This window comes from Drosophila hydei, unplaced genomic scaffold (assembly GCF_003285905.1).
Source record: "Drosophila hydei strain 15085-1641.00,03,60 unplaced genomic scaffold, DhydRS2 tig00008114-arrow-pilon, whole genome shotgun sequence".
Lineage (NCBI taxonomy): Eukaryota > Metazoa > Arthropoda > Insecta > Diptera > Drosophilidae > Drosophila > Drosophila hydei.
Genome location: NW_022045827.1, coordinates 1,046,851 through 1,059,120, shown reverse-complemented (window position 1 = coordinate 1,059,120; position 12,270 = coordinate 1,046,851). Strand labels below are relative to the sequence as shown.

Here is a 12,270-nt window from a genome sequence, read left to right as displayed (position 1 = left end):
ATTTTTTTTAAACTTATTTATTTAATTTTATTATTTTCTTTTTTTTTTTTGGTAATATAAGATATTATTATTATTATTTTTATTATAAAATAATTTCCTTTCCAGTTTACTTACGTTTGTTTGTATTTTCCCTCAAATATTAAAAAATAAATAATTTCAAAGCAATAAAATACAATTTAAATATTAAAAAATAAATATTTTCAAAGTAATAAAATACAATTTAAGGCCTAAAAAGCTTTAAAAAGTAAGTCAAATATATATAAAATAATATATACGATATACAAATTGAATTATTTCCGCAACATCAGCTCAAATAGCAATTGCAATTTAATGAAAATAAATATTTTTTACATTTAGTTACATTCGGCAGACCAAAAAGCGCAAATGAAATTAATTTGAACTCATTTCTGATAAATTAAAGTGCGTTGCAAAGCTATAAAAATGGTTAAATGGAATATCTATATAGAGAGAAAACAGAAATAAGCAAAATTTTTGAGTTATTTCAAGCCATTTAAAGTTGGCGTTCAACTGGCAGCTAAGCAGGAGGCAGCCACAGAGACAGGGGCATGAAGTCAACTGAGCGTAATGCATGTGAAACACATCATTTCTCCATTAACTGTGGCATTAACTTTTCAACGCAGGCACACCTGCTGCCTGATAGCTGGGCAAACATATCGAAAGGCGAACGCACAACAAATAATATCAATTGTCATCAGCATGTTCCGACAGAGCAACGCCCAACTTCATCTTTTTCACCCCATGCCATGACAGTCAACGACACCGCAGAAAATATATCCATATATATATATATATTGGAATATGTATTTGCATTCGCTTTCGCCTTTCGATGGGGCTTCGGTGCGTCCCTTTTCGACTGCAGTCGTGGCAGCTGCCATTTGCAACACCAACAGCAGTCGAGGAACTCCGGGCGGCGAAGCGAGCACATTTTCCACATCATTAGTTTTGCCGAGTGACTCCATTTGAGACGCGCTGAGAACAAACAGACGTCAGACAGGGCCCCTTGGCTCTACCTCTACCCTCTTTCTATGCAGCATTGCATCATGATTTTTCCCAACGACACCTTCTGCTGCTGCTATCGCCAACAGCTTCGTGCTCCATTTACTTTTGCCATTATATCAGTGAAGGTAAAAGCTGCTTTGCGCCCATTTGTAAGACGAATTGAAGAGTTCGCTCTTTAAGCAAATTTAAATAACGCCACACTGAGCCAGGCCTTGTGCACACACCTGTCCGCAGCTGGACGACGACGACGATGTGCCATAAATTATGCCTGCTTTTTAGCCTCAATTCGAGTTTCATTGTGCAGCGCGTGTTGGAATCGTGTCAGCTGCTGAAATACTCACTCGCTCTCGACTGCAACACTTACTTTATAATATGTTGAATTGACCCAAATTGTAAAAAGGGAAAGCGCACAGGAAGCTAAAAGTATTTAAAACTGAGCAATTCATAAGTATTTCAATTAATGTCAAGTGCTCAGAGGCTTTAAACAAAAGTGGACAGGAAACATTAGAAGATTGTCTTGAAAATATTATTTAAAGTTATTTGGGAATTTTAGAAATGAACCTCACAAACAGAGCTTAGAATCGAGTCATTGACTTTGACTCCATTAAATAGTTAATGGGAGAGTTAAGAGCAGAGCACTAACGTTAGCAGTTTGATTTAGCTGAAATAATTTATTATTATATTAATATTAATTAATTAATATATTATATATTTTTATATTAAAATTAAGAAATTTAATGAAAAGGTAAAGCATATAGAATATGGCATATATTTTAATATAATTTAACTCTTGATCACTTCAGACATTATCTCGACTCTAACTATAAACATCACAATTATATTCTGAGCTTAACAAAATTCTATTTGTTAAAATTTTCAAAATATAATCGATTTCTGCCTTTAGCTTTTTCAATTCACTAAGCTTAAGAGTTAGTAAAAATCTATGCTATTGAGTTCAAAGACAAAGATGGAATTGGAAAAGTGCAGAAGTTAGGCAAATGTTGAGCTGAAATATGAACGAAAAATAAGAAAAGTAAAAAGAACAAATGTGAAATGTGAAATAGAGGAAATATTAACCGAAAAATAACGAATGGAAGTAACAAGTTAGCAGAACAGTTGCAATAAAAAAGAGCAGGTGAAGGAAGCAAGTGATAAGCACAGGTTTAATGAGCAAAGTCGAAAATGTAGAATAAGCAGGTGAAAGAAACAAGGGAGAAGACTTTGGCACTGCAGTGTGATGCAATGGGCAAGTGCAGGTGAGAGAAATGAGGAAACATGTGGAATAAGAGCAGTTGAAATGAGGAACATATGTGAAGAGCAGTTGCAATAATAAAAGTAGAAAAAGGGGGATAAACAGATGTGCAGCTGCAGAGAGAAAATTAGAAAAAGTCAAAATAGCAAGTTGACATGAGCATGTCAAAAGTATGTAGTGAAAAACTCAAAGAAAAGGAGTCAATACAGTGAGTGAGTTAAAAGAAAAAGAAGAAAGAGCAAGTAGAACGAGTTGTAGGTGGGATCAAAGGAAATAAGAGAGCGACAGAGCAAGTAGAAAATGTCAATGGAATGAACGCAGTCAAGAATTACCTAAATGAGCTAGTGGGAAAAGCCAGTGGAAATGGGATGCCATAGTGACATGAACAATGGAATGAGCAATTTAATTATCAAAGGAAAACAAACAAGTGAAATGACGCAGTCAAATAAGAATCGAAATGAAAGTGTAAAATGAAACGACAAATGTTTGCAGCTAAATGAAGTGGAACAAAAGTGGATGGAGATGATTGAAAACTTAAAAAAATGACCATTTAATCAAATAGTCCAGCTTTAGTTAAGTCAGCAAAGTAAAATGAAGCAAAGCCAAAAAGGAAGCCATTACTAAAAAATAAAAAGCTAATGCCTTTAGCCTTTAAGTAACATAATAAATGTTTAAATAATTTTCCAAAAATTTTTAAAGCACTGCGATTACCCCGAGAAACTATCAACTAATCCCGTAGAGAGCTAGCCGGCCAGCTAGACTCAGGCCAACGGAACTAACACGCTTAATGCGCACACAAAGGACGCGCAGGCAGCTGGGAAATTCGACAGCACCGCCAACTGACCAACATTTTTTTCTTTTTTTGCTTTGGTCTGAAACAAAAAGTTGCGAGCTTTTAAAAAGTTATGCACAACATGAATTTTACAAACGACACACTAGAACTTAACTTGCTCTCTCAGTCGCACTCGCTGACTCCATTTGTTGCTCTGGCATTGCAGGTGCAGCGAGGGACGCATCATGTCAGCGGATACCAAGGGCTGTGTCGATCGCAACGAATGCTTGGACATGCCCTGCCTGAACGGGGGCACGTGCATCAATTTGGAGCCACGTCTGCGATATCGCTGCATTTGCCCCGAGGGCTATTGGGGCGAGAACTGTGAACTGGTGCAGGAGGGACAGCGTCTGAAGCTTAGCATGGGCGCCTTGGGCGCCATATTCGTTTGCCTGATTATCATATTGAGTAAGTACTGTAACGGGACAGGCCCAGCTGGGTCCTCGCTCTCTCCCTCCCCCCTTCCGCTAAGCTGCTGCAATTCAGCATGCATGTGTGTCAGTTTAAGCGGTTTAAGCCGCATCCGCAGTGCCCTCTATATAACCTAACTCTGCTCCTGCTGCCTCTCCCTCTCTCTCGTGTTTTCAGTTGTCTGTTTTTACATGTAAATGCAATTTTCAGTAGGTTGGACGCGCTGCACTTAAATCCCAGCAAGAAAAAAGTATAACCCACACACAGAGAGTGAAATCAACGAATGTTTGCATTGCTGGGCTGGAGTTGGGGCTTTAGAAGGCGCACTCTCGCAGAGTGCCACATTTCTTGCTTCCTTTTTAACGCCCTCCCTCTGCACAAGCAGAATTTGTTGTGTTAGCCAAATGGAAATGCCAGCGAGGCTAATTAACAAGTGCACAAACAATTAAAAAAAAAAAGAAAAAACAAAATAAAAACACTTTAATTTCCGCAAAAAAAAAACATGTGAAAAAATATTTAAAATCTCGCAAATTTACTTTCCATTTATTTTCGCTATATTTTATTGGCATTTTAATTGAATATATTTTTAACATCTGGTCTAAGCCGCGCTTTGCTAACTGTTTGCCATTTAAGCATTGTCGCTTGCCCTGCCACCCTTTTCCCGCACAAGCAGGTGATAGGCATGTTTTCAATGCATTTTTTATGCACAGCTTTTTGTGCTAAGCTTACTATACCCTAACTACTTTGCAGCTGGAGATTTGCCCTTTTTTCGGCTAAAAAAAGTTCAATACGTTTTGAGCTCCAGAAAGCTGGATTTTTTTTAAATCGACAAACACAAATGGATCTGAATCCGCTTAGATTAAAACACGGAAAAAATTGATTCGTCTACAAAAGAATCTTTCCTAAAAAAAACTGTTCACATTTTCCTAAAGGCAAGCTAAAGCTTTGACATTTGCATTCAGCTCATAGTTTTATGCTACAGTTTATTTTCCAAAATCATTTGAAAATATATGAATATATTATGTGTAGTTTAAAAATGTTATGTAAATATTAAAGGAAAGTGAAACTAATTTATAAGATATAAAAATAAAAGAAAATTCAGAATAATGTTTTATAATAAAATTTGTTTTTTTTTCTAAAATACTAAATATTTTCTTATACGAATTTTTATTTATTGTAATTTATTTATTTTATTATAATTTCTTTTTCTATAATTCTTTATTTTTATAATTATGTTTCTATAATTTTTTATGATCATTTTTATTATAATAATGATTTAAAAAAAATAAAATAAATTGTCTAACTAAACTATCTGTAAGCAGTTGAGAATTTTAAGATTAAAACTGTTGCAAAGTGAGTCAAAATGAATGAAACTAATGTTCAAATTTTATGGACATGGAATTGTACAAAAGATATTCGATATATATAAATATATACATACAATACATATATTTGATATATAAATATATATTTATATATATATATAGGCAATGCATAAGTACATCCACAACTCACCCATTTCACGCACTCTATACAAAAGAGCGATTAAACGAGCTGCCGCTGCTGTTACTGCTGCTGCTGGCCAAGGCTAAACGGCATTTGGCCATTTTGTTGGATTTGGTTTTTACTTTAGACCAAGATTTCATTTGATTTCAATTTGAGCTGTACTATGTGCTTCTACTAACGCACTGGCACTTAATGGACTTTGCAGCGGGCGTAAATTGGATTTGGTCATTTGCAAAATGTTCAGAAAGGAAGAAAAAGAAGTGGAAGTGGAGAGAGTAAGGCAAAGAGGGAGTGGGAGAGTGGGCAAGTGTGAGGCAGACACAGGCAAATGTGAATGGTATGTACGCGCTGGCGTATACGCAATATACGACAGTTTATTTTTGTTTGCACGCTGCTCGACTCGTTTTACGATTTCCAAAAGGATTTTCAATTAGCTGAGCTTTTTTTCTGCTGTTGTTGTTGCTGTTGAAACCAGAGTACTCTCTCGTTCCTTCTAGCTGCAGGCAATTTATTTAAAAGCCATATTTAAGAGGGAGCCGAAGCCAGCGCCACGCACATAATCGGTGGGGCTAGTTTTAATGAGCGAAAGGCGTGTGGTTTCTAGTCGCAACAACAACAAAAATGGCGCACAGCAACAACAATAACAACCTTAAGCTAATTAGTCAGCTTCGGGCCAGCTAATTACACAGTTGGGCCGGCTGGACACACAGCACGCATACGCCGCGTTGGCCATAAAACCGCTAAACCGCAAAATAGGCGCAATAAATAAACGCAAACGAATGTCCTGCCGCAGCCGAAGCAGCCGCACACACACATTCACCGCTTGGCGTTTATGAAGTGAAAATTTCAAGAAACTGACAACAAGTTCGTTTCACTGTAGGCACTTCGTCTTCATCTTGTTGTTGCTTTTGTTGTTGTTGTTGCATTTAAGTGGCGTAAAGACAAAAACAAACTAAATAATTATCTAACATTATTTACAGTCAACGCTTTTTGTGCTAGCCCAGCTTCGGCTCCATTCGTTCAGAGTTCTCTGTAATCTCAGAATCGCTGAACTGTATTTTGGCATAAAATTTCAAGAGGCGACTCGCCTTCAGGCATAAAAGAAAAATGCTCAAAAAACCCAAAAACAAAATGAGAGAAGGAAGAAGAAGAAAAAAGAATACAAAGTAAAACATCGCTGCCTCCTGCTGATGAGCTTTTGTGCCACGCCGCGCAACTGACCCGACCTGGTCATGAGAAGTTTTTTCTGCCAGCACAAAAAAAAAAAAGAAACTAAGCCCCAGTTTTATGTGTGTGTGGGTGTGTGTACTGTAGCTAAGTGTAAACAAAGGAGCCCAAAGAACAGGACATGCTTTGTTGTTTTACAAGTGTACTAGTTTTGTGCGTCCTCCCTGCCTCCGCGCTTCCTTGCAATTATTGTTTATTTTTGGATATAGTCGCTAACTCGTAGAGTCCATTGTGGTCGTGGACGGGCCGTATGTCTGTCTGACCCGGCATTGACCTCAATGGTCTAATAACACAAACAGTTGGGAAAATGAGAAAATGTTGGCTTAACTTAGCTTTGGCCATTTTTGTCAATGGCCCATATCCTTTTGAAGGCATAACGGAAACACATTACGTTATTCTTTTGAAGTTCTACATACTTAGATATGAATCGTTGTAATAACTGCTAATTAGGAAATGTAAAATAATATATATTTAAATAAATAATAAATAAAATATATTTAAATGCCAATTTTAAATATCTAAATATATATAGTTATGCTAATCGTTTTTAACACTTTAGTTTATATAATTGAAAAGTTAATTACATCAAGCCAAATGCTTTAAGTTTGAATTTTTTGTTACATAAATCAAAAATATTTTAAGTCCGTTAAAAAATAAATAAGGACAAGCTCTAACTTTTTCCATTATATTTTCTTTATTAAAGTTTATTTATTACAGTTTGTTTTATATTTTCTTTAATATACTTTTTAGTTAATTTTTTATCACATTTTTTATTCCCATTTTTTTTTTATATTTTTTTTAGCTTTTTTACTTTATTGGTTTCATTCAATCTTTATAATATATTTTTTAATATAAATTTTCTTATAGTTTTTTAAATTATATTTTTCTATTTATTTTTATTTAATTTTAAGTACATTACTCGACTTGCCATTTATTTAAATTTAAACTTTAAAATAAAATAATATAAAAAACTATGGAAGCCATAAATTTCTAAATTTTTTTAAAGCTTTTACTTTCGTATAAGAGTTTGAACTGGAAATCATTCAAACTAAGAGCAAACATCAACAAACTACTTCCTTAGCATTGATATCTCAATACTTAAAACCTCAAAACCTAAAATTGCAGTACTTGATCTCTCACTATTTGATATTTCAATGGAAGCTAAATCTATTATCATGCAACCCCTTTGTAAATTCTTTTATAAAGTTTCCACTTAAAATCGCTTTTCGGCTTTGATTAGCTGCTGTTGCTATGCTGTAACCTGTTTTTCTGCACAACTTACCCCAAGTACCAAATTCTAAATTGAAATGCGGCACTCGCCGTTAACTGCTTGGAACGATTCTTAGTATTTTCGCGTACCTGCCAAACTGTCTGTCTGTCTGTCTAAACGCCATTGGGGCAAAAATGTGAAATAAATACCGAAAGGTAAAAGTCGGCTGTCAGTAGCAATGTCAGTGGTGACGGTGACGGTGGTGTTGGTGGTTGGTGGTGGCTGTGGCCATAACAACAACTCCATTTACGTTTAATGATGCTAATTAAATCTAGAGAAAAATGTTCAAAGTTTTGCGTTCAAGTGAAAGGGCAATCGAAAAAGTAGCATGGAAGAGTTGAGGTCACAGCAGACACACCTGATACATACTCCTTCTTTGTTGGAAATAATGTAGAAGCAAAGGCCTCTTCAGACAATCGATACTTATCGATTTGTGATGGTAGTGCTAAGGTATATTAATCTTTAGCTTTAGCTTGGCCCTTTATAAGATAAATTTGTAATGTTTCTTGTTGAGCTTTGAAATCGATAATTATCGAAGCTCAACTCTCTCTTTCTCTCTTGTCTTGTCTTTCTCTAAGTCTTGAATTGCTCTCGTAAGCTGACAAAATAAACAAGATACTTGCTATCTCTAGCTGATACAACTATTATACAACAACTGATACAACTATTAGCTAAACTAGAAAATATTAAAAATCGATAAACATCGAAGCATCAAAAGTAACGTCGCGTCGTCAATATTAACTTTCTCAAGCTATACAAAAACTAATCTGAACTGCGAGTCATAAACATCAATAAGTTGAATATCGATATTTATCGATACACAATATATGCAATCAATATGATCTATTACAGGAAAAGACATGAAATTCGGATCCTTACTCAGTGACAACTATTTTAAATACAATATTTATGGAAGCTCAGCATATTATTTGAATTCTATTGAAAGTCGATATTTATCGAAGCAATATATGTGTAGAAACTACATACATGCTAACGGAATGGACTCAAGTAATAGATTTTGAGAATACATAAATGTATTTGAAATCGATATATATCGATATACAACTCATAATTAGAAATCGATATTTATCGAAACACACGTTTTGCGCTAAAAATGATTTTTTTAACCATTTCTAAATCGATATTTGTTGAAATCATATTAAATAAGCTTGGCCTCTGAGCTAGCTAGATAGGCAGCTAGATAGATAGCCTTACACAAACCAAAGAGTACTGGGTATAAATGACAACTAAATACCATTGTATCTGCTCCATAACGATAATGGATGTGGAGAGTGTTAGTATAATAGAATACTCCTGTTTCTAATAGCAGCCTGCGGATAATAACTGTAATGATAACTAGCGTTCGCTGTGAGGATGGCTGCTTGATTTTGAAGTGCTGAAGTGTTTAAACTCTTGGCTATTATTAATGAACTTTTTTGGGCCAAGTTTCGGCTTGGCGCTGTCTTGTCGACCAGCTGCCAGTTATTGTGGCCCAACTAATGAATCCGCTTAACCAAAAATGTAGAGAAGCAGCAAGAACTGAAAAATAAGATGGCAGAGCAGACCCGCATGATGGCTGCCTGCCCCTGCCGCTGCTCCTGCCGCTGCTCCTGCCGCTGCCAGCTGCTCAGAGTTTTAATTATTTTTACTTGACTGTCATGTTTGCTGAATCTCCCCAAACAGCCAAGTTAATATTGCTGTCAACCGAAGCACAAATGATAAAATGCACTTGCAATCGCTGCAGCCACGCCCCCACATCCAGTTGGTTGTTTATGGCAGCTGCGACAAATAAATAAAAAAAATAGGGAACATGTTGCCAAAGGATTCGAGGAGCATAAAACTTATTAATAACTTTATGCTGCTTAAGCAAACTCTACACAAAAAGCCAAGAAGCGGCAAAAAACGAAAGAACTTAACAAGTTTCGCTGCACAGCTGAAATGCTCGTTGTTGCTCTTCAGCCGGTAATCCGACTAGCTCTCAGCCATGGATTGTCGCATATGTGTACACTGTCTCTTTCACCTCACTCCCCAGCTTCCAGCTTCCACCTCACTTCATTCGGTTTTTTGCTTTGCACAAACTTTTGGTCTCACAATTATCAAGCATTGCGAGTTGGCTCCAACTGCAACGAGTTCATTATCTGATTCTGTTACACAGCGCACAAAGTATCTATCTAACTTCTAATTTATTTAACCGTTAAGTTTTAGTATTAATGGATAAAGGATTTTGCTTCCCCATAATTGGCAACTAATTTTCGATTTTTTTGCACTTTTATTTCGAAAGTTTTTAAAAGTTTCGTTGCAGCAAATATACATTTAAAAACTTCCATTTTATGTGCGTCTGCTTTAAATTATAACTGTAATCTGTTAAGGAAAAGGTATCAAGTCGGCTTTCTATATAAAGTATAGCCTTTGCTCTAACCTTTACTGCGAATAAATGGATTTTTTCTATCTTCTGTTATAGACAGAATAAGCCTTACTTGAAGCCATAGAAAATATTCCAGATCAGAACGAATAGCCTAAGGTTATTCTGTAGAACACTAAGCTTTCCGCATTTAATTCAAAAATAAATAATAACAAAATTTTTAGACTATTTCATAAAGATACTGAAGAAATTTCTACTTTTCGAATTTCTATTATAACTTGTTGGGCACTCTCGATTGTAACTTAATCCACATAACTGCAGAATCTTTGAAGTTGTTATAAAATATTATGTAAATAGAAAATATTAAAAATATTATATAAACATAAAATATTAAAAATATTATATAAACATAAAATATTAAAAATATATATATATCAAATATTAAAAATATATAAAAATAAAATATTTTATAAATTACTAAACAACAATTTCACCTAGCTCAACACACAAATTGAGATCAAGAAATGGGTATATTTATAACAAGAATTTTTCCTCTGACTCATCAGCTTTCTTGTATTCCTATTTTCTCTCAGAATTGTAAGCAATGGTAAAACTAGTTGCCAAAAGGCTTCAAGTGACTGAAAGAGACAAATGCATATCAACCAAGCCCTCGCAGTTCTTTTAAGGCTTCTCGCTGCACTAAGTTAGCAAAGCTCAAATGCAGCAATTTACTTAAAATTCATAAATTTGCTGCACTGAAATGACATATCCAAAATCCTCAACAATTCCAAAACTCTGCACATAACAGTGAACTTTAAGCCGGCTCATGGCCATGCTTGAGCCATGCTTTAACAACATTTTTACATTCACTTCACTTGCAGTACTCGCATTGATATTCGTGCTGTACAATCGCAAGCGCAAAACCACCAAGAAGAAGAAACGCTCCGGAACGGAAAAGGATGTGCGCGAAACGGTGATTAGCTACGAGGACGAGGGCGGCGGCGAGGATGATATGACGGCATTCGACATAACCCCACTACAAATACCAATCAGCGCACAGAGCGGCACAATGCCACCGGACATAGCCGCCTGCAAGATGCCCATTATATGTGAGTAAAAATGACGATGGCAGAGCTTGACCTGAGCCCGGCTCTCTTTCAGATCCTGTGATGACACTGCTGCCGCCTGGGCAGGAATTGAATGTGGCCTATTTGATGGAGGAGCGCAAGCAGCGCATCGACAAGGATCCCAATGCGCCGCCTTTCGATGACCTGCGCAATTTCACGTTCGAGGGCAGCGGCAGCATTGCCGAGTCGCTCAGCTCGTTGGCCTCAGGTGAGCACTGAGCGAAAATACCTTGACACTGAATTACCCACTCATGCTGTGAATGCCCATTGCAGGCACCGACGATGAGAATCAAGACTTTAACTATTTACAAAATTGGGGTCCACGTTTCAATGCCCTTGCCGCGATGTACGTGCACGATAAAGCGAAAACCAAACAGCAGCAACAGCAGCAGCAGCAGCAGCAGCCATCGCCTTCTCAAGTGGGCGTGGACAATGCACTGGCCGTGGTGGCAACGGGCAGCGGTGCTGGACCGGGCGGCGGTGGTGTTGGCGCTGGGGCCGTTCAAGCCAACACGACGGAAGTCGGCAAAGTTGTATTATAAAAATAAATAGTTAAGTTGTAGTTAAAAATGATGTTTCAGCTGTAAGCGTAATGCCAGGATATGGAAACGGATGTGGATGTGGATGTGGATTGTGCAGCAATTTCAGCTCAACTACAAAACTTAAGTATTCCATCTACATGTGTATGTGTATGTCTGTCTGTCTCTATCTCTGTGTGTGTCTCTCTCTCGCTCTCTGTGTGCGCGTGTGCATGTTAGCCTAGGTTAGTTTGTAAGCCACACAAATACGAATTAAACTAAAGCAGAGCCTTTGCGTGTACTCCTACTTCTCAATAGATATTGACAAATAGCAAATACTACATATAAATAGCTATAAAAATGAAAATAAAAATAAAAATAAAGAAAAACTACTTCTCTAAGCCTTTAAGCTACTGAAAGTATTTCACTGTACTGAATATTTAAATGCAATAGGATTTTTTTTCAATTTGAACAATTCGATGCAAAAGAATTTCGATTTCTTTGTGCTTCCATTTTATCTATCATAGAAATATATTTCCAAGAATTTTTAATTAAAAAGTCTACAAATTTTTTTTCTTTTCTTTTTGTACTTATATTTTATTTTACTGAAAAATAATTTCTTAATATCACGACATCATGAATAACACAATCAACATTTTTTGCAAAATTCGCAAAAAAAATTTTCTATTAAATGAATTTATAGTAAAAATTCTTTTTAATCTAATTTATTTATATAAAATAAAAA

At 36.0% G+C, this 12,270-nt stretch overlaps 1 protein-coding gene across 1 annotated transcript in view; it reads left to right on the top strand.

Moving 5' to 3' along the window:
- The window catches only part of LOC111594195 (putative neural-cadherin 2), a 63,575-nt gene extending 52,026 nt beyond the window's left edge, over positions 1 to 11,549 (top strand). The window contains exons 11-14 of the mRNA XM_023307391.2: positions 3,271 to 3,512; positions 10,762 to 10,989; positions 11,042 to 11,215; positions 11,281 to 11,549. Of these exons, the coding sequence (XP_023163159.2) occupies positions 3,271 to 3,512; positions 10,762 to 10,989; positions 11,042 to 11,215; positions 11,281 to 11,549 (913 nt within the window). The remainder of the gene's footprint in view (positions 1 to 3,270; positions 3,513 to 10,761; positions 10,990 to 11,041; positions 11,216 to 11,280) is intronic.
- The last annotated feature ends 721 nt before the right edge of the window (positions 11,550 to 12,270 follow it).